Genomic DNA, 23568 nt, shown 5'->3' with positions numbered 1-23568 from the left:
TCAGCCTCCCGAGTAGCTGGGACTACAGGCGCCTGCCACCGCGCCCGGCTAGTTTTTTGTATTTTTTAGTGGAGACGGGGTTTCACCGTGTTAGCCAGGATGGTCTCGATCTCCTGACCTCGTGATCCGCCCGTCTCGGCCTCCCAAAGTGCTGGGATTACAGGCTTGAGCTACCGCGCCCGGCTACTTGCACTTTTTGAATAAAAAATAAAATCTTTTGGAAATTAAAAAAATTGGCGATTTGTCATGGTGATTTTCTTAAAAGACTAAGGTGTCTAGTGGGATACAGAAGACTTGTTGATTTTATTTTAGTTTATTTATTAATTTTTTTTTTTTTTTTGAGACGGAGTCTCGCAATGTCGACCGGGCTGGGGTGCAGTGGCGCGATCTTGGCTCGCTGCAACCTCTGCCTCCCGGGTTCATGCGATTTTCCTGCCTCAGCCTCCCGAGTAGCTGGGATTACAAGCGCCCGCCACCACGCCTGGCTAATTTTTTGTATTTTCGGTGGAGACTGGGTTTCACTATGCTGGCCAGGCTGGTCTCGAACTCCTAACCTCGTGATCCGCCCGCCTCTGCTTTCCAAAGTCCTGGGATTACAGGAGTGAGCCACCGCGCCTGGTCTTATTTTAGTTTTTATGGCAATTTTTGAATTTGTAATTGGGTGAGAATAAAAGTGTTATACATTTCACCTTAATGAAAACTTATTAGTTTTCTGATGACAAAAGTAGTCACATCTGACGTAAGGGGATTTCATGGTCTTTTTCTGAGCTTGCCTCCCAGAACGCTCCTGCATTATGTAATCTGTAGTAATATACAGCCAAGAGCAGTTTGGAGGGTTCCGGGAAGCACATTTGTTTTGCTTACCACTCATGGGAAAGATTCCACGTGGTCCTAGAGGCATACGTGTTCTTATGTTACAGTATTTTAAATATTCACTGGCCGCTGAAATTTAAAATGGATGAAAAAGAAATTCTCTTAAGTAGCGTTCTTGAAACTGCTTTATCAAACTCAGTTCATATTTTCAGTTGGAGTTCGTGATGTGTGTGAATTTCCTTTCAATAAACCCCAAATGTTTTAGTAATACAGATAGATATTGGGAACTTCGATTACTGTAGGTCTTAGGGGAGGCTCGCTTGGACTTTGACTAAATACTATGCTTTAGAAACTTATCTTTAGGAGATAAATTTGGGGGGGTTATCTTTTATATTTGCTTTGTTTCAATTTATTTAAATAAAAGTAGGCTTTCTAGAAGTATGTTTTATATTACCACTTACCTCGGATACTGTGCCAGTTAAGCAGTTTTCACGAATGTGGAAAAATAGTAGTGTTTTTCTTTCATACATGCGTATATGAAGAATTTTTACACGAATAGAGAATTATTTGTAAAAATTAAACTAAATTTACTATTAGTCTCTAATTTTGTTCTGAGATAGCCACGCTGTGGTATTAAGAAGGATAATCAAGGAATAAGCCAGAATGTTCAGAAAGGGGCTTTACTTTTTATTTGTAATGTTGATAAATTTTGTTCAGTCGAAGCGATGTCTGCGTGTCCTACCTCGCCTCCCCCATAAAACAGCGGGACAGAAAGTCCTGAAAACTCCAAAAGGGAAATATTTACTCAGAGGTCTGTTTAAATTTGCTTAGTCTCTGACGTTCTTCTGTGTCGTACTAATTCCCTCGTGCGGCAGAAGCAGTTTGTCTTTACTCGGCCACCGTCTCGTCAGCGTTACGGAGTATTTTGTCCGCCTGCCGCCGCCGTCCCAGATATTAATCACGGAGTTCCAGGGAAGAGGAACTTGTGATATGGGGGAGTCGGGAGGTGTTGCCGGCACCATGGAGTCACCTTTTAGCCCGGGACTCTCTCACAGGCTGGATGAAGATTGGGGTGAGTGGGATCTGATAATGCACCAGGTTGGCTCGGCTTCGCATCTACAGGTTTCTTCCTCCCTACTTCCGCCCAGTCGTGATGACAGGTGTGGACCAACCCTGCCTGGTTAGTGAGGCCACTCGTCACTCTCGTTCGTGCCCCTGTGAGAGTCTGGGAGGATCGTTCGGCTTCTGTCCTGGCCACAGGGAGAGTAGAATATTGTCTAACTGGAGTTAACTATCGTTTTTCACTGTTCCCTTGGGGAAGTACTGGATGATCTTTTTGTGTGGCTAACACTGGACGTCGTTAGGAGGTTTAGGGCAAGATGGCTGGGACCGCCAAAAAGGCTGCAAGCTATTTCCTGAGTGTGAAATGTGGGCGGTGAGCACAATGGAGTGGGTTTTTGTGTGCTTGATGTGCATGAGAGAATGTGGTCATATACAAGAAATCCTAATCTTACAGCTTTTACTATTGGTTTAAACCTGATGTCCATCTTGGCAGAAAAGCAAAACACCCAAGCACCTGACCTCGGGTCCCTGCTTAGCTAGACCTAATACTCATGGTAGAACCCTGACTGCTTTCCAGATACAGCTCTTAATTTTCTTGCTAATGGATATTTTGTTTGGTTTTGGTAGTCAGGAAGAATGGAATGGAATGAGGTGGAAATGAGAATGGAGAAGCTTTGTTATCTAAGTATTTAGAGGAGACTTTTATTCTCCTCTTGATTGCAAGATATAATAGTAATATTGTTCTTAGGTTCCAATATGAATTTGGGATTGTGTAGGTTCCCAAATGGGCCCCCTAGTGAGCCTACACCACTCATCAGCCTCGGAATTGAGGGGAACCCAGTTTATCTTTCTCCCTTGGATCAGCATTCTCAATAGCATGAGTGGAAGGAATCTCAACTATTTATTGAACAAAGTCATTTAATTTTTTCAAGGGCAGATGTTCTCTAAAACTATATTCTATTGGAGATTTATTTCAATCCTTGGGTAGATTTTCTAAGAGTTGCTGGAAAACTTAAGACTTCTATTCCCATTTTCCTAAGCCAAGTACATTAGTAACAGTAACCATTTATTTAGCACTTTCTTTGCGTCAGGCACCCTGCTAAACTCTCAACATGCAGTATTTTGTTTAATCCTACCAACAGTCCAATGAGGTACTGTTTATTTTAGAGATGAGGAAACTGAGGCTAACAGAATTTGTGCTCAGATTCTTGAAGCTAGTTAATGGCAGAAGAAAGATCACACCGGGTTTTTCGACCTCCGAAGTCTGTACCTCTAGTATCTATTCTATAATGCTTTCCTAACTCGTGTCTGCAGAGTTTATTCTTCCTAAGATCCCTGGTTATTAATAAGACTACTTGAATATATTGGGTAGTTATGATTTGTTTTTGTCAGCTAGTCAGCTGTTATATTTTCATGACTTTTCTTTTTCCTTTTGAGATGGAGTTTTGCTTTTGTTGCCCAGGCTGGAGTGTAATGGCACGATCTCGGCTCACCGCAACCTCCACCTCCCGGGTTCAAGCGATTCTCCTGCCTCAGCCTCCCGAGTAACTGGCATTACAGGCATGCACCACCAGGCCCAGCTAATTTTGTATTTTAAGTAAAGACGGGGTTTCTCCATGTTGGTCAGGCTGGTCTGGAACTCCCCACCTCAGGTGATCCGCCCACCTCGGCCTCCCAAAGTGCTGGGATTACAGGTGTGAGCCACTGTATCTGGCCAGCAACATTTCTTAAACTATAACTGTGGGACACTTCCTCATGGCATTATTTTATGTTGTCTTCTGATACCCAGGCTGCATTTTCCTGACTTATCTGATCACTTGACTTAATGTCCTCTAACAGAGCATTCCGTTCTTTGTAGTCAGTTCACTGACTCATTTCTATCAGGTATCCTGTCCTGCCCCTCCCTGAATGTGCCCATTTCCATTGTTTTCCAGGTTTCCCTTTTCAAACTGTTAACAGTCTTCTCTTCTTTGAACACTTTAATTCCTTAGGTGTTCAGTAAGTAGGATAGATTTTGTTGGCAATAGAGTGAAACACTATTGTCTGCTAGTGTTTCATTCTGTGACAGTTGCTGTTTTGGATGTTCAAGTACTTCACTGATTTACTTGTTGTTGTTTTTTTTCTCTTTTAGAGATAGGGTCTCGCTCTGTCGCCCGGGCTGGAGTGCAGTGATGCAATCATAGTTTATTGTGACCTGAAACTCCTGGGCTCAAGTGATCCTTGCATCTCAGCCTCCTGAGTCGCTAGCACTACAGGTGCACGCCACCACCATGCCTGGTTAATTCTTAATTTTTGACTTTTTGGTAGAGACAGGGGTCTTGCTGTGTTGCCCAGGCTGGTCTCCAACTGGCCTCAAGCAGTCATCCTGCCTCAACTTCCCAGGTGCTGGGATTACAGGCTCAAGCCACCGTGCCTAGCCTTGATTTTTTTTTTTTTTTAATATTAGATACTATCTAGTTAAAATTTTAAAATCAGATTATGTAGTTAGTATGTCTCGTGATTTTAACAACTCTAAACAATTTAAATAAAGTGATTAACTCAGAAGAGCCTGTGAGGGATGTGCTTTCCTTTTTCTTTTTAACTTAGGTAATGAAATTTAGAACAAGCGTCTTCAAACATTTTCTCTAAAGGTCCAGATGGTTAATATTTTAGGCTTTGTGATTACATGGTCACTGTTGCAACTACTCGAGTCTGCTGTGATAGTGCAGAAGCAGCCAGAGACAACATAAACAAGTGAGCATGGCTGTGTTTCTATAAAGCTTTATAGACACTGAAATTTGAATTTCACATAATTATTTTAAATAATAGGCCTACTTTTTAAGTATAATTATAGATTTACACAATAATTGAGCATATAGTACAAAGAGTTCCATGTACTTCCCCTCAATCCCCAGCTTCCCCTATTGGTAACATTTTGCATTAGTGTGGTACATTGGTTGCAATTGATAAGCCAGTATTGATACATTATTATGAACTTATTATTATAAGCCCATAGTTTAAAGTTCACTCTGTTGTACATTCTATGGCAGGGGTCCCCCGCCTTTTGGCACCAGGGACTGGTTTCATGAAAGACAATTTTTCCACAGGGGGTGGGGACGGGGAGGCACAGGAGATGTTTTCGGGATGATTCAAGTGCATTACATTTACTGTGCACTTTATTTGTATTGTTATTACACTGTAATATATAATGAAATAATTATACAACTCAACATAATATAGAATTAGTGGGACCCCTGAGCTTGTTTTCCTGCAACTAGACAGTCTCATCTGGGGGCGATGGGAGACAGTGATTAGATCATCAGGCATTAGATTCTCATAAGGAACGTGCAATCTAGATCCCTCATGTGCAGTTCAGAATAGGGTTCGCACTCCTATGAGAATCTAATGCTGCTGCTGATCTGATAGGTCGTGGAGTTCAGGTGGTAATGCAAGTGATGGGGAATGGCTGTAAATCCAGATGAAGCTTCACTCACTCACTCACCCACCTGCTGCTCACCTCCCGCTGCATGGCCTGGTTCCCAACCTGTTCTATGGGTTTTGACAAATGTATAATGACATGTGTCCATAATTACAGTATCATACAGAATAGTTTCACTGCCCTAAAAAAGCCCTGTGCTCTACCTATTTTTTCCTCCCTCCTTTTCCCTGTCTCTGGTCAGGTAACCACTGATATTTTCACGGTCTCCATAGTTTTGCCTTTTTCAGAATGTCATATAGTTGGAATCATACAGTATGTAGCATTTTTGAATTGGCTTCTTTCACTTAGCAATATGCACTTAAGGTCTCTCCATGTCTTTTCATGGCTTGATAGCTCATTTCTTCTTAGCACTAAATAGTATTATATTGTATGGATGTTCCATAGCCTATTAGTCTGCCTAGGCTGCCATAAGACAACACCACACACTGAGTGGTTTAAGCAACAGAAATTTATTTGCTCACAGTTCTGGAGGTTAGAGTTCAAGATCAAGATGGTACCATGTTCAGGTTCTGGTTAGGGCCCTCTTCCTGGCTTGCACATGGCTGCCTTCTTGTGTCCCTACATGGCATTGAGAGAGAGAATCTTCTTCTTCTTATAAGGCCACAGTCCTATCAGATTAGCGCCCCACTTTTATGACCTCATTTAACCTTAATTACCTCCTAAAGACTGTATCTCTCTATATAGTCGTATTTGGGGTTAGGGCTTCAACATAAGAATTTTAGAGGCCGGGCGCGGTGGCTCAAGCCTGTAATCCCAGCACTTTGGGAGGCCGAGACGGGTGGATCACGAGGTCAGAAGATCGAGACCAGCCTGGCCAACACAGTGAAACCCAGTCTCCACTGAAAATACAAAAAACTAGCCGGGCGTGGTGGCGGCGCCTGTAGTCCCAGCTACTCGGGAGGCTGAGGCAGGAGAATGGCGTAAACCCAGGAAGGGGAGCTTGCAGTGAGCTGAGATCGCGTCACTGCACTCCAGCCTGGGCGACAGAGCGAGACTCCGTCTCAAAAAAAAAAAAAAAAAAAAAAAAAAAGAATTTTAGAGGACACAGTTTAGTCCATAAATTCACAGTTTGCTTATCTACTTGCCTATTGAAGCACATCCTGGTTGCTTCCAACTTTTGGCAATTACATATAAAACTGCTGAAAACATTTGTGTGCAGGTTTTTGTGTGGACATGCATTTTCAAATTGTTTGGGTAAATATCAAGGAGTACAATTGCTGGATTGTATGGTAAGAACATGTTTTTTGTTTGTTTTGTAAGAAATTGCCAAACTGTCTTCCAAAGTGGCTATATGATTTTGCATTCCCACTAGCAGTGAATGAGCATTTCTGATGCTCCACATCCTTGCTAACATTTGGTGTTGCCAGTACTTTGGATTTTAGTCATTCTAATAGGTGTATCTTGTTTTAATTTGCAGTTTCCTGATGACATACGATGTTGAGCATCTTTTCATATGCTTATTTGCCATCTGTATGTTTTACCCTCCTCTCTCCTTCTCTCTTCTCTTTTACTCTTGCTTGAATTTGTGCAAAAGATACTTTTTCTGCTTTCTTCTTTCTTCCCTCCTCCTTTCTTCTTTCTCCTTTTTCCTTCTGTCAGCTGTACTTAAGATATGTGTATCAAGATGATAAGCTTCCGTCTGCCACTGTGGTTTCTTTTATGTCTTCAGTCTCTTCTATGAGGGTTCTCTTGGCTTTCTAGCACTAAACCAAAATCTGGTGCTCCCGGATGACACAACTTCCCTTAATGCCCCGGTGAACGGTTGCTAATTTTATTCTCAAAACCTTTTCACCATAGGGCCTCTGATGGTGGGATAGGTGTCTCCATTGTCCTTCACTACTGTTCTCCTTTCCTCCTTCCTAAAAATATCTAAGTTTAAATCTCATTTTGTCACAATATCCCATCCTCTACCTCTCCTGATTCCTGGATCACTCTCTTTCACTTTTTTTTTTTCTTTTAGAGATGGGGTCTTATTCTTTTGCCTGGGTTGGAGCTGGAATATGCGGTGGAGCAATCACAGCTCACTGCATCTTCAGACTCCTGGGGTCAAGGGATCCTCCTGCCTCAGCCTCCCAAGTAGCTGGGACTACAGACAAATGCCACCATGCCTGGCTTCTCCTTGACTTTTTGAAAAAATTTTGCCTCTAGCTTACTGTTACGTTCTTCACCATTACTTGCATCATGATTCTTGGATGATTTCAGTATCCTTAGAGAAGATCCTTCAGATACACTGACCTCTCATTTTCTGGACCTCGTCTTTATCACTGATTGCACCTTTTACCCAGTCTCGACCATTTGCTTTCCTGATCATAAGCCTAAGTCTTGTCACTACCAATAACATCTCACTTTCAAACATCCTGCTCTGACTACCTTCACCTGTTTTACCAGCTTACTCCCTTTAGTATTCCAGTTTCAATAGTTGTTCAGTCCTTCTGAGATTTTGCCATGTTTCCAGTGTCTCTCATTCCCTTCAGTTCATCACGTCCCCCTTACCCAGTTTAAATACCATGAACAATCATTGTCACCATTTCCTTCCTTTCACCTTTCATATCTTTGTCTGTCTCTTGTCTTGTGGGTTTCTCTTGGATAAACCTATTAGTTAAATTCAGTTTTGCCCACTTCACGCCTGCCTTACTATAGCTGAATGTGGCTGAAAAAAATCTCACTTTAAGTGTTGCCAGACCAATCATATTTCCTGGTCCTTTTACTGTCCCACTCTGATGATTGCATTATAAAGTTTCTTCTATCTTCAAACCTCCAACATCTCTCCCATCCTTTGAATCAGAAGAGAGCTTCTACAGCCTCCCACTACCTCATTTACCCACCTACCAACATGTTTGCTTTCTCTTTTGTTGCTGAGAGTGAGTGGCTTCTTGCTCCTAGCTAGAGCCACTCCTTCCATATGTGCTTTAGATCCTTCCTCTTTTCTTCAAGAATATTGCTCAAGCTATTCTTCCTCCTGTTTCCTGCGTCAGCATTTCCCCTCGCTACTAGATCATCTCTGTCAGTAAATGAACGTGTTATTTCTCCTAGAAGTACTGTTTCTATATCTAGATAGTACTCTAGAGTAAAAAAAACCAAAACAAAACCAACAAACTCAAAACTCTCTTCAATGTTACTTCCTCTCTTGCTGTTACTGCATTTCTCTACTGTATGTTACGGCAGAATTCCTTTTAAAAAATCTCCATGTTCACTGCTGTCTCTAGTGTTTTATTTCTCATTGTCACTTGAACCCAGTCCAGTCAGGTGCCACTGCTCCACAGAAACTGCTGTTTTAAAAAAAAATTTCTGGCCGGGCGCGGTGGCTCACGCCTGTAATCCCAGCACTTTGGGAGGCCGAGGCGGGCGGATCACAAGGTCAGGAGATCGAGACCACGGTGAAACCCCGTCTCTACTAAAAAATACAAAAAATTAGCCGGGCGCGGTTGTGGGCGCCTGTAGTCCCAGCTACTCTGGAGGCTGAGGCAGGAGAATGGCGTGAACCCGGGAGGCGGAGCTTGCAGTGAGCCGAGATCGCGCCACTGCACTCCAGCCTGGGCCACAGAGCGAGACTCCGTCTCAAAAAAAAAAAAAAAAAAAAAAATTTCTTTTTTTAATTATTTTTTTTTTTGAGTCTTGCTCTGTGGCCCAGGCTAGAGTGCAGTGGCGCGATCTTGGCTCACTGCAACCTCCACCTCCCGGATTCAAGCGATTCTCCTGCCTCAGCTTCCCCAGTAGCTGGGGGATTACAGGTGCCTGCCACCATGCCTGGCTAATTTTTTTTTTTTTTTTTTTTTGAGACAGTCTCTCTCTGTCACCCAGGCTGGAGTGCAGTGACTCACTGGGCTCACTGCAAGCTCCACTTCCCAGGTTCATGCCATTTTTCTGCCTCAGCCTTCCGAGTAGCTGGGACTGCAGGCGCCTGCCACCTCGCCTGGCTAATTTTTTTTTTTTTTTTTTGCATTTTTAGTAGAGATGGGGTTTCACTGTGTTAGCCAGGATAGTCTCGATCTCCTGACCTCATGATCCGCCCACCCACCGCAGTGTCCCAAAGTGCTGGGATTACAGGCGTGAGCTACTAAATTTCGTATTTTTAGTAGAGACGGGGTTTCACCATGCTGGTCAGGCTGGTCTCAAACTCCCGACCTCAGGTGATCTACCCGCCTCGGCCTCCCAAAGTGCTGGGATTACAGGCATGAGCCATCATGCCTGGCCTGAAACTGCTGTTTTTAAGGGCACTACTGTTTTCCACATTGCTAAACCCTGTGACTGTGTCTCATCTTGTTAAACTTACAAGGAGTAAATGAATAAATAAATGGGCAAGATGGAGGTGAGGTGGGAAAGCTTACTGAGTACACTAAAAATAATAACTACCATCGTTTACTACTGTTGAGGGAAATCTAATAGTGTGGGACTAGTGCAAAGGATATAGAAATAGGCAATAGGTTTTAGAGATACTTCGGGGTAACTAATGCTAACAGTTTCTCATGGATTCTTTCAGAATGTTCTATAAATATACAAGTATATTTATCAACCCACCTTCAGTTATTTTTTTTTTTTTTTTTATTTTTTGAGACGGAGTCTCGCTCTGTCACCCAGGCTGGAGTGCAGTGGCCGGATCTCAGCTCACTGCAAGCTCCGCCTCCCGGGTTCACGCCATTCTCCTGCCTCAGCCTCCCGAGTAGCTGGGACTACAGGCGCCCGCCACCTCGCCCGGCTAGTTTTTTGTATTTTTTAGTAGAGACGGGGTTTCACCGTGTTAGCCAGGATAGTCTCGATCTCCTGACCTCGTGATCCACCCGTCTCGGCCTCCCAAAGTGCTGGGATTACAGGCTTGAGCCACCGCGCCCGGCCCAGTTATTTTTTTAACCACAGAAAAGTTGAAAAATAAGTACATTGATAAACCTGCATTTTCCTTATCTAGATTTACCAACTGTTAACATCCTGCCACATTCACTTTATCTCTTAATATTACCCACACTTTCCTCCTCTTTCACATCTTAAAGTGGGCTGCAGATAATATGAAACTCCTAAACACTTCACCATGTATTTCCTAAGAATGAGGAAATATTTTTAAAAAGCATCAATTCATTTTAATATAGTTACACTTCAAAGGTAACATCGCAGGGTTCTTTTTCACCTTCTTGCACTATATGCTTGTATTTCTCTTCTGCCACTATGAGAATCCTGACTCCCAATAACATCCTTTGTTGCCGGGCGCGGTGGCTCAAGCCTGTAATCCCAGCACTTTGGGAGGCCAAGGCAGGTGGATCACGAGGTCAGGAGATCGAGACTATCCTGGCTGACATGGTGAAACCCCGTCTCTACTAAAAATACAAAAAAAGTAGCCGGGCACGGCGGCGGGCGCCTGTAGTCCCAGCTACTCGGAGGCTGAGGCGGGAAAATGGCGTGAACCTGGGAGGCGGAGCTTGCAGTGAGCCGAGATCGCGCCACTGCACTCCAGCCTGGGCGGCACAGCGAGACTCCGTCTCAAAAAAAACAACCAAAAAAAAAAACAAAAAAACCCCATCCTTTGTTTTTATAGGCTCACTTTAGGAGCTCTGTTGGAAATAGACTGAAAGAGGGGCAAGGGCAGAAGTAGGGAGACATTTTGGAAGCTACTATAGCAATCCCCATGAGTTACAGTAGTAGCAGTGGAGTAATGAGAAGTAGTTGGATTATGGATATGTACACACACACACGCATATACACATGTATATATACATACATTTGAAAATTTTGAAATAGTTTGAAACCTATAGAAAAGTTGTAAGAACAGTGCAAAGAACTCTTGCATGCCCTTTACCAGATTCCTCAGTTGTTAAATTTTGCCGCATTTACTCTATTTCTCTCTCTCTGCCTTTCAAGAGAGAGAGATGTGTTGACCCATCACCTTTAAATACTATAGTGTATATTCTCTATCCTTCTATCCCCCAAAACAAGGCCACATTCCTGTATTACTACCTTATATTTCTTCCAGTCAGGAGATAAACATTGATACAACACTATCATTCAATTCAAAGACACCATTCAAAGTTTGCCATCTGTTTCAATAATGATTTGTTTTTCTAGTCTAGGATTTTACTTGCAAACATTCATTGCTTTTACTTCTTATGTCTCATCAGTGTCCTTTAATCTGGAACAGTTCTTTAGTCTTTTCCTGTCTCTAATGTCCTTGACAGTCTTAAAGAGTACAAGTCTTTTATTCTACAAGATGATCCTAAACCACTAAGGGGTTCCTTGGAGAAATGACCAATTCTAGGGCTGGGAAATTGCAGGGAAAGTGCAAAATCAGCCCAGAAAATCTTGTGCCAGAAATTCTCAGCAAATGAACATGTTAAAAAGAACAAAGGCCCCAATATGAATGAACTCCCAGTGGTCAAATCTGGGAAAATCTGAGCATCAGAATAAAATGAGGTATACGTTGTAGTGAAAATACTATGTGATGTTCCTATGCCATCATATCATCCTGTGATATATTCACATGATCACTTGGTCAAGTTGTTATCTTCCAGGTTTCACCACTGTAAAGCTACTGCTTCCCATTTTGTATTTTATTGCTATTTTGGGGGAGATAATCTGACATGACACCAATATCCTTTTCTTATTAAACCTGTAACCATGAGCCCTAGCCTCATTAATAACCCCACTCTATATCAGTTACCACTCTAATGGTTGCCAAATGGTAACTATCTAACTCTATCATTCTATCATTGTTAATTGACATTGTACTATAAGAATTCCTTCCTTCCTTCCTTCCTTCCTTCCTTCCTTCCTTCCTTCCTTCCTTCCTTCCTTCTTTCCTTCTGTGATGAACTTATTGATTTCTTTTTTATTTGGTGGTTGGTAAACTACTACTCTCATTTTATTCGGATTCTCAGATTTTCCCAGATTTGACCACTGAGAATTCTTTCATATTGGGGCCTTTGTTCTTTTTGACATGTTCCTATCATTTGCTGAGAATTTCTGGCACAGCAAGATTTCCAGGCTTATTTTGGCACTTTCCCTGCTGCAGCCCTTTAATTGGTTATTTCTCCAAGGAACCCCTTAGTGGACTTCTGTTTGGTAGAAGATGGTATTTAGTATCCAAGATCTGGTCACCTAGTATTTTCATTGCTACTCGGATGTCATTGCTTCTAGGACCTCTTAGCAGACAGAACTAGGAAATATATATATACATGTATATATGTATATGTGCGTGTGTATATATGTATATATGCATAATACAAACATCGGTATATGTGTGTACATATATATATTTCTATAGCTATCTGTATGTGTTATATTTTAAATGAGTTTATTTACTAATACTTCTAGTTCTAATCCAGCATCTTAGGATTCTTTTAGTCTCCCGACTCTTTCCATGCTCTTTTTTTTTTTTTTTTTTTTTTTTGAGATGGAGTCTGACTCTGTCACCCAGGCTGGATTACAGTGGTGCAATCTCAGCTCACTGCAAGCTCCGCCTCCCAGGTTCACACCATTCTTCTGCCTCAGCCTCCTGAGTAGCTGGGACTACAGGCACCCGCCAGCACGCCCGGCTAATTTTTTGTATTTTTTAGTAGAGATGGGGTTTCACTGTGTTAGCCAGGATGGTCTTGATCTCCTGACCTTGTGATCCACCTGCCTCAGCCTCCCAAGTGCTGGGATTACAGGTGTGAGCCACCGCATCTGGCCTCTCTCCATGCTTTTAAATCCTTTCTCCAACTGTGAGAAATCTAACTCCAGTTATTTTAGTAAAAGGCAAAAGATGTATTCATTCTGAAGAGAAACCAGAACATTCTAATTATTTTAGATATATTCAACCATTTGCACAATCACCTAACATATTTGTTCAGTATGACCACTCTCCTAACCACTCAGGCTGCCTTTTCCATCTGCTACTCCATTCCCCCTCCCACTGGGCTGGGGCATGCTGGCACCTTCGCTGGGCAATAGTCTCTCCCACACCATCCTGTTTCCTTGGATATGGGGCACATTGCTGGAGATGACTGTGCACAAAACCCCATCACCTTTGTTGCCCTGCTTCCTCGGAAGCTGACGTCTCTGTGTTGGGAGGGGTAGGGAAGAAAAAGAAGGTTGGGAAGGGAAGGAAGAATAGGAGGAAAGGTAGAAAGTCACATTGCAGATATATATTTTGAGGACAGAGCTGACAGAATTTTCTGGTAGATTGAATATGGAGAGTGAGGAAGAGAAGTAGATAATGAAGTAATGATGATCCCAAGGTTTTTGGCCTGAGCAACTGGTAAGCATTAACTGAGATGAGGACAAAGCAGTATGAGGTTTGGTGGGGTTGATAAGGAGCTCATTTTGGATATGTTAGGTTTGACGTGCCTTTTAAACATGTAAGAGGAGATGTCAGTACTCACTGTACATGCATCATGAAGTGTGGGTTGGAGATGTATATTTGGAAATCCTTGGCATATAGATTTTATTTAAAGCCATGAGCTCAGCTGAGATTACCAAGGAAGTAAGATAGAAACGTTTATGCTGAGCCCAGGGACAATTTCGTGTTAGGGAGATGAGGAAGAACCAGCAAGGTGAGGTCAACCAGTGAGGTGGGAGGAAAACCAGGTAAGTGTGATATTTTGGAAGTCAAGTGAAGAAAATCCTTCAGTTAAAATGAAAGGATCAACTATGTTAATGCTGTTGATAGGTCAAGTAAGATGAGAGTTTACCACTGAATTTAGCAATATGGAAGTCACTGGGGACATTAATAATATGTGTATGTGGAAGGGGGAGCTTGATTGGAGCAGGTTCAGAACGAATGGGAAGAAAGAAATGAGAGAGCCAGAGAACTCTTTAAAGGAGTTTCAGCCTATATATAAGCCACAGTACTCTGCTTACATGTTTATTGGCTCTGCACCTGAGTAGTCTTTTCTGAGAGTCATGTGAGTAACCTTTTGTTATTACTATGTATACATTTTTTTTGCTAAATACTATTTGGTCTTAGGATGGTGAAATGTTACTGTAATTGGTCAAGTTAATAACTGACTGACAGTATAGTTCCTACACTTGTGCACTGAGGAAATCATCAGATCAGTTTCAGTGGCATAAAATAGGTAGAGAATACAAAGGAAGACCTAGTTTTGAAAAACTTTTCAGAGTGCTTAAAGTTTTGAAAGTGTCAGAGAAAATAGGAACTTCATAGATTCTATGGTAAGCAGCCTTCTTGGGCCTTGGTCAACACCCTGAGCTTTCTCTACAAAAAGTTTTCAGTATAGTGTATTGAAGAATGTTTTCTGTATCCACATATTTCTTGGTTTATAATGAAACCTCATTAGGAAATTGGAATATAGTTAGATTTGCTGAAATGAATTTGATGGTTTAGATGAGTGAATCCTTTATTGTCTAGATAGAAAATTGGTTGCGCCCTTAGCTTAAGGCATGGATGACAAATACGCAGTGCATATATACTTTCCACAGCCCCCTCCTATTGCTTATGAACCATGTCTGCTTTCCACAGTCGTCTCCTATTACTTATGAACCACATTAACTTTTCATGCTGAACCCAGATGTAGCATCAGAATTCTTGTTAGTAATGTTCCATAAAGCCACTACCAATTAGTCTTACATGACATATGACATAAAATCTTTTTTGATCCCTGGTGTAAGAATTCAGTTCACAAGATAAAAATTATGCAGAAAACAACACATAAATTAGAAATGAGCTTTGAATTACTTATTCACATTCCTGGAGTTTATCAATAATAGTAGTGGCTAATGAGAAACCTTAATAGAGGCGACATAGGGATACAGTACTTGTTTCTTTGTCAAATAATTGAATTGGTAGTTCATTTCTATTCTTTTCCTTTGTCCAAAGATTCTGGCCTGTTTGCTGAACTCGGTTATTTCACAGACACTGATGAGCTGCAATTGGAAGCAGCAAATGAGACGTATGTAAGTATTTACTAAGATTGAATAATGTGATATTTAGTCTTTAACCCTAATTATTGCAAGAAAGTTTCAGGACAGCAGGTTCAGGCTAATAATTTAAGCTACATACTTAATGGGTAAATAGCTTCTACCATTAAGTATGAAAGTTAATAGCCATTTTGTAGTCAGTAAATGTAAGACAGTAGAAATTGCACTGGTCTTGGTGTGAGACTTGTATTCTAGGCCCACCTTTGGCCCTAGGGGTGGGTGACTTTGGAAAAGTCACTAATCTGCCTACTTGGTTTTTACAGATAGTTTGCTACATAAGGGAATTGGCAGGTGACTTTGGAAAAGTTGCTAACCTGCCTACTTCTTGGTTTTTACAGATTCTTTGCTTTTAAAAAGGAAGTTGGTAAGTTCTGCTTGACTAAGTTGGTAAGTCAAGCAGAATTTACCAACTTCCTTTTTAAAAGTTGTATATTCATGTAGAAAGCTCTGAAAAGTAGGTATATCCTTACCTTTGGTTGGAGGTCTGTGTAAAAACTATTATAACACTCTGAGTCCCCAAGAGTATCTTAGATTTTCTTTTCTTGATTAGTACATATAAAGCTCTTTGCCGTATAGAATTTTGAGTTTGTCTTATTCTTTAATGGATGAGGTGCTATTTCACTTAAGAAGTAATTCAAGTGAGCAGAGTAATTTATCAATCAGGTTGAATATCACATCATTTTAAGCTCTTATTAACTTAAGTACAAAGTATGTAAAGATTGCTTAGTGAATTTCAGATATTTCTTAAACAATGATTTAGCAGTTGTTTTACCATGAATTGACAGAAGAGAATGAAGCACATGATATATTTTAAAAACTCAGTACATGGATTTTAATGGTTTCATTTCTCCATGGGATACTTTAGAATGTGGCCCGTTGATTAAATTGCCCTTTAATATTGACTATTTGAATAAGCAACTGATACTCATATTTCGTAACATCTAGAATCCTAAAAGAAAGTGTTTCTTTTAAACTGTGTCAAGAAACTGTGCTCAATTGGAAAGATTAAGGGAAATATATTCCTGATTTTACAACTAACATTCTGTTATTTTATGAAAATCACTCAGTCTTTCAGTTCCTTAGTTTTTCTAGTATGACATGAAGGGATTGAATCTCTGAGAACCCTTATGTCATTCTTCTTCCAAGTGGCAGTAGAATTTCCCATGCTAAATCACTGAAGAGCTAGAGTATATAAGCGCCTGTATGTTTCATTTTGCATAAACTGGGCCTGTTAAATTTCTGACGAGATAAAATCTTTATGCTGTAGAAGGTATTTGACTTATTTGGCTGAAGATTGAGTCAGAGTTTCCTGAAGTAGGTCATGCCCTTATTTAAAAGTATTGCTGGCACTCAGGCAAGCAACATTGGTAACTTTACTTAGATTAGGAAAGTTTAAGGATTTTTTGGTTGCTGAAAGTATAAGGCTGCTGAATTTTTTTTTTTTTTTTTAAGACGGAGTCTCGCACTTTCACCCAGGCTGGAGTGCAGTGGCGCGATCTTGGCTCACTGCAAGCTCCACCTCCTGGGTTCACACCATTCTCTTGCCTGAGCCTCCTGAGTAGCTGGGACTACAGGCGCCCACCACCATGCCCGGCTAATTTTTTGTATTTCTAGTAGAGACGGGGTTTCACCGTGTTAACCAGGATGATCTCGATCTCCTGACCTTGTGATCCTCTCACGTTGGCCTCCCAAAGTGCTAGGATTACAGGCGTAAGCCACTGCGCCCGGCCTTTTTTTTTTTTTTTTTTTAAAGGACAGAGCCTCACTCTCTTGCCCAGGCTGGAGTGCAGTGGTGTGATCTCGGCTCACTGCAACCTCTGCCTCCCGGGTTCAAGCTATTTTCATGTCTCAGCCTCCTGAATAGCTGGGACTACAGGTACATGCTGCCACACCTGGCTAATTTTTGTATTTTTAGTAGAGACGGAGTTTCACTACATTGGCCAGGCTGGTCTTGAACTCCTGAGCTCTAGTGGTCTGCCCACCTCGGCCTCCCAGAGTGCTGGGATTACAGGCATGAGCCACCACGCCTGGCCAAAGCTGCTTAATTTTTTGGTGTGAATATCCAAATAAGAGAAAAAAGTGAAGGAGATTGATTTTTTTAAAAATAGTTTTTTTATGATAGTTTTTTTTTTTCATGTGCACTTTCACATGTACTCTCTATGTACCTTGTACTAATATTTATTCAGTTGTGGGCATCATAAGAAAATAGTGTCCCTTCTCTATTTCTGTTATATTCTCAATAAAAATGAACCATATAATAGTCATTTTGAAATGATAGAATTCTTCTAGAAATTATTAACAAATGGTTGTTACCAATTCCTAGATACATTTTTACTTTTTTTTTTTTTTTTTTTGCCTGAGGTGTATTTTATTGTTGCTGTTTTGTTTGGTTGTTTTTGTTTTGTTTTTTGACAGGGTCTGGCTCTGTCTCCCAGGCTGGAGTGCAGTGGCATGATCTTGGCTCACTGCAGCCTCTATCTTTTGGGCTCAAGCCATCTTCCCACCCCAGCCTCCAGAGTAGCTGGGACCATAGGTGCACGCCACTATGCCCAGCTAGTGTTTGTATTTTTTTTTGGCAGAGATGGGTCTTGCCATGTTGCCCAGGCTGATCTTGAACCCCTGGGCTCAAGCAATTCTATTGTTGCTGTTTTATCATCTGTGACGTTAAGTTAATATTTACTGCCTTTTGACTTTATTGCATTATTTATGTATTAAGTTTACTTCTCTCCTTGTCTCTGTGACTCCAGACACTTAATTAAAAAAGTACTGTTTGGTACTAACTTGATCTCAGACTTACATGAGGGCTCTGAAATTATGTGACACTTCTTTATTCATGTATATAGTATAAGGTGGTTATCTGGATGACCCAGAATATGCTTATATTTCAGTTAGAAAAACCACCTAAATGAAAAGAACTTACTGGAGGCTTTAAGAAGTTTGCTGATTCCTGTTTGAGAAACGTAGTTTTATTTTATAGGATTAAAAAGTGTGTGTTTTTTTTTTTTTTGGATTCATAAAAGTTTTAGAAATTTAGGAAGTATAGAACAGTAGAAAAGAAAGAAAATTACTCAGTGGTAACTACCTCTTTATGATTCTTGCCTGTCTTTTGGGTATATCTATATTATTTCTATTGTATATAGAGATTATATTATGAATAGCATTTGCTTTGTCTTGTTTTTCTTAATGGCAATGGGAAAATGTATTTTGCTGGATTTCCCTTAAGATGAAAGACACATTTTTGATTCCTGTAATGGTCATTCTCATAGAAAAGAATGAAGCCAACTGAATGTTTTAAATACTGAATCCCTTACCTCTTTCCTGGTTGTTGCTGCTGTGCTTCAAGTAACTGAATTGATTTTATCTCTAGGCTATCCAAGATGTATTCTCATACAAGACTGACTTAGAATATTCTTTTTACTAGGTTGGCTAGTAGCAGTTATATTATTTGTGCCAAATTGTGCCTTGACAGTTTGATTTTAAGATGTGTATGTTTTATTCTTTTAATATTCTTTTGCTGATTTGAAACCTACAGGAAAACAATTTTGATCATCTTGATTTTGATTTGGATTTGATGCCTTGGGAGTCAGACATTTGGGACATTAACAACCAAATCTGTACAGGTAATTATGTATTTCACTGGTAAAAGTTTTAAAAAGATCAATTTTATTTTGTAGTTTGGTCATACTCAAAATTAGGTGGGGTTATTGGGCTATACTGGTAGGTTAAAAGATTCCTGGTGCTATGCATTCTACTTCTGGTATGGCAATTGTGTAAACAAATTTCTTGCCAAAAATGGATATGAGGAGTTTCATAGTTACGTTTCAGTAGTGTAATGAATGAATAGTTTGTATCAGAAATAGAAACAGTTATTTTGAATTATGAATAATGTCCCTATATAAGATTAACCTGAGAACCAGACAGGGCTTACCAGAACCTAGGAACTTGGTGGAGGAGTCCCATGCATTTTATACATGTATTTCTGAGAAGGGGCAGCACCTTGTGATGCCAGTATCTTTAAGGGGGCCTGATGACGTCTGGGTTGAGTATACTGAAAGAAGCCAGAACCTGGAGCAAATTGCCAATGCTGGGGTACAGCTGATGGTAGAATGAAGAAAATCCCTTCTCCCTTCTAGCTTCTAGTATCCCCTATTGACAGGACCTAAAAGGATGCCAACTGGGAATAATTTGTATCACTGATTATAGAAAGTGGACTTAGTGCTGAGAGACAGTGAGTAAATAACCAGCACATTCTCCTATCTAAATTCCTCTCTCCCCTGCACTACCCATTTCTCTTCATTTTATGTATTTACTTATATTGCTTCATGCCTGTCTGTCTTCATAGAATGTGGGATACACAAAGTCAGTGTTCTGGTTTTATTGTTTGACAAACTACTCTAAATCTTAGTTGCTTAAAGCAACAACCATTTTATTAGATTGCTAGAATCTGTGGGTCACGAATTTTGACTGGGTGCTCCAAGGATGGCTTGTCTCTGCTCCATGATGTCCAGACCACAACTGGGGAGATTTGAAGATTGTAGTAGCTTGAGATTTGGGGGCTAGAATCATCTTGAGGTTTCTTTACTCATATGCGTGACACTTGGGGTGGAATGACTTGAAGACTAGGACTACCAACTGGGGTGCCTGCATAGGGCTTCTCTATGTGGTGTAATGTTCTCAAATCATGGTGGTCTCAGGGTAGTCAGACTTCAAAAGCTCCAAGTATGAGTGTTCCAGGACACAAAGCAGAGGCTGCATTTCCAGCCTCAGAATTCACATAGCATTACTTCTATCCTCTCTTGATTGAAGGAGTCAAGCCCACCTAAATTCACGGGGAGGAGAAATCAACTCTACTTCTTGATGGGAAAGTGGCAAGATCACATTGTAGAAGATCATGAGGGAAGATCATGAGGGATGGTAGATACTGCATGGCTAACTTTGGAAAACACAATCTGCCATCTCCACCCTATTCTGTCTTTGACACCAAGGGATACTGCCTGGGCCATAGTTGCTCAGTACATTTTTATAGGATAAATTAATAGTTTAAAAGATATGAACATTTTTTTATGAGTTTTAATTGTATTGTCAAAAATGCTTTCCAAAATAATTATTTCCTGTTCCTTATTTTTTTTAAGTAAGTTTTTGGGAATCTATAATATTTTGCATATGGTATAGTATTCAAAAGGTACAAAAATCTGTATAGTAGAAAAATGTCTCCTGCTTTTATTCCTTAGCTGACAAGTGCTTTCCAGAGACAACCACTGTTACCAGTTTCTTCTGTTTACCCTTCCAGAGAATTAGTGCAGATGCAAGTGTACACATATATGCACACACACACAGACATACATATATATACAGCCCCCCTCCCCACATATATAATTTGCTATACAAGTGGAAGCTTACTAGATATATTGTTTTCTGCATCTTGCATTTTTCACTTGTTATATTTTGGTGACCTTAGCTTCCATATCCGATTGAATTTTAAAAATAGATTTTACCTTCTTTCTTGTCCATTTTATTCTAAGTTTTTATTGTCCAGTGGGTAAAACCTTTCCTCCATGTTTTCCAGTTAAAGATATTAAGGCAGAACCTCAGCCACTTTCTCCAGCCTCCTCAAGTTATTCAGTCTCGTCTCCTCAGTCAGTGGACTCTTATTCTTCAACTCAGCATGTTCCTGTGAGTAGCCAGTTTTTTTACAATGATTTTGGCTATAATATGCTATCTGGAAAATATGTATATGGGGGAGACAGTTAACATTTATTGAATACTACTGTGAGTTATATTCTCTCATTTATTTTTTTATTTTTATTTTTTGAGGCGGAGTCTCGCTCTGTCCCCCTGGCTGGAGTGCAGTGGCGCGATCTCGGCTCACTGCAAGCTCCGCCTCCCAGGTTCCCGCCATTCTCCTGCCTCAGCCTGCCGAGTAGCTGGGACTACAGGCACCCGCCACGGCGCCTGGCTAATTTTTTGTATTTTTAATAGGGACAGGGTTTCACCGTGGTCTCGATCTCCTGACCTTGTGATCCGCCCGCCTCGGCCTCCCAAAGTGCTGGGATTACAGGCGTGAGCCACCGCGCCCGGCTATATTATCTCATTTAATGAGGGAACTGAGACTTTAGAAAGGGCCTTATGGGAGCTAGAAAGTTGTTAGTGCCTTTGGTTTTGCCCTCTTTCCCCTCTGTTCATGCCTCCATAATTTCATTGTTTCATTTGTTTCATTGCATTTTAGCAGTATCCAGTATTTGTTTTTTGGCTTACTGTCTTTTCTCCCTCCCTTTCTTTCTCCTCCCTATTAGGATATACATTCTTTATATATGGACATAGAAGAATGTAAGATGGTCAGTTTTTATAACTCTTCAGCCACAGCATCTAGAATGATTGCCTTAGTTTGAGAATGCCTAGTGCTACCTTTTGAAGTGGCTGACATTTTTATAGAAGTCCGGTAGCTCTTTTAAGAATGCTTCTGCTTTGTGTCCAAACAAAAGCCCTGAGGCCAGGAAAAGGAAGTACCTGATTTAGGTGCTTTTTAGAATGGGGAAAGGGAATGTAGAAAAATAAAAAAATCAAATAATATTTTAGGATATTACATGTGCTATAAATTGTGGTATCTTTGTTCCTGCAGGCTCTACATGTAGTTACTAAATCCTGGTGGTTGTATGCACATTTTAATTCAAGGATTTATCTTTTCTGCCCCTGTCAGGCCATCACCATCTCGCCTGAATTAAGTCAATAAGATTTTAACTGGTCAGCCTTCCAACTCCTCAAACCTTTCTTAGCATGGAATCTTCAAAGAGAAATCTTTCAGTGTCACAAACTTTACTGTATCAGTAATTTGCTTAAAACTTTAGTAACTTCCCAGTCCTTACAAGGACGAAATTTAAATTCCCAGAGTACTAGGCCCTCCATGATCTGGCCTGCATTTACCTTTCCAGTCTCCTTTCTTGCTATCCCCTCCTACTTCCACATTCCCCTTAACTTGAGACCTGTGAGAGTTCCTGTCTGAGAGCTCCTATGCACTCCACTCATTCAACCGCTGTGCCAGGCACTGTTCCAGATGCTGGCAGTGAACAACAGCAGTGAGATCGCTGCTCTTACAGTTCTAGGTTTTTGCACGTCCTCTTTCTTCTGCCTAGAATAGCCCCATTTTTTTTCTTGTCTTGGAAAACTCATCCTTCAAGTCCCAGTTCAAAAATTACTTCCTTTATGAAGCTTTTCTCGGATTGCTACTATTGGTAGCTCTCTGAGGTCCCACAATTTCTCCAAATGATATAATTTTTTAAAAAAATTAATAATTTATTTTTGAAGTCAAAATTATATAATAAGATATATTCAGAAAAGCCTGGTTTCTATCCATGTCATTTCCATCCTTTTTTACACAAAAGGTAGCATACTATATACCCTGTCCTGTACCTTGCTTTTTTAGCTTAGCAGGATAACTCTAATTTCAGAGTATATAATTTTCCCATTATGCTACATAATGTTTCATTGCATAACCTTATCATGCTTAATTCAGTGATTTCCTTATTGATGAATATTTGTGTTGTTTTTAGTCTTTTCCAGACCCAAATAACCTGTACATAAGTCTTTTCCAGACTCAAATAACCTATAGTAAATAACCTGGTACATAAGTCACTTTATATTTTTGCCAGGATATTTTTGGGATATATTCCAAGAGGTGGGATTGCTGAAACCAGGATAAATACACTTGAATTTTGCTAGATATTGCCAAATTTCTCTCTATAGGGGTTGTAAAATGTTACATCCTCATCAGCAGTATGTAAGAGGGCCCGTTTTCCCATCATCACTCCACAATAGGTTTTATTTTGTATCTCTTTTATTATAAGTATGGTTAAATATCTATTCATATGTTTTATATGTTTAAGGCCTATTTGCATTTCTGTTTAAAAAATGAACTGTCAGTTCAAATTTTTGTTCTTTTTTTTGAGATGAAGTCTCGTTCTTGTCCACCAGGCTGGAGTGCAATAGCAGATCTCGGCTCACTACCACCTCCGCCTCCTGGCTTCAAGCAATTCTCCTGCCTCAGCCTCCTGAATACCTGGGATTACAGGCGCCTGCCACCACGCCCGGCTAATTTTTGTATTTTTAGTAGAGACAGGGTTTCACCATGTTGTCTAGGCTGGTTTCGAACTCCTGACCTCAGGTGATCTGTCTGCCTCGGCCTCCCAAAGTGCTGGGATTACAGGCATGAGCCACGGTGCCCGGCCATTCATTTTTTAATTGAATTGTATTGGTCTTTTTAGTATTTTAGCTTTATTATATATTGGGGTTATTAGTCCTTAGTTTGTGAAATAAGCTGC

General features: G+C 40.6%; 1 protein-coding gene across 8 annotated transcripts in view; it reads left to right on the top strand.

The window, feature by feature from the left end:
• The first annotated feature begins 1762 nt into the window (after nt 1-1762).
• Nucleotides 1763-23568, top strand: part of ATF6 (activating transcription factor 6) — a 196729-nt gene continuing 174923 nt past the window's right edge. For 2 of the 8 annotated variants that reach the window (XM_015114031.3, XM_077939534.1), the window contains exons 1-4: nt 1763-1885; nt 15153-15229; nt 18786-18873; nt 20820-20926. In XM_015114031.3, coding sequence (XP_014969517.1) covers nt 1804-1885; nt 15153-15229; nt 18786-18873; nt 20820-20926 — 354 coding nt within the window. In that variant the 5' untranslated portion in view covers nt 1763-1803. Of the gene's footprint in view, nt 1994-15152; nt 15230-18785; nt 18924-20741; nt 20958-23568 lie in introns of all 8 variants that reach the window. The other 6 variants (XM_077939520.1, XM_077939525.1, XM_077939532.1 and 3 more) reach the window with 5 other exon arrangements.

The sequence above is a fragment of the Macaca mulatta genome, chromosome 1 (genome assembly GCF_049350105.2).
Source record: "Macaca mulatta isolate MMU2019108-1 chromosome 1, T2T-MMU8v2.0, whole genome shotgun sequence".
NCBI classification, from domain to species: domain Eukaryota; kingdom Metazoa; phylum Chordata; class Mammalia; order Primates; family Cercopithecidae; genus Macaca; species Macaca mulatta.
This window is presented reverse-complemented; position numbering and strand designations above follow the sequence as displayed.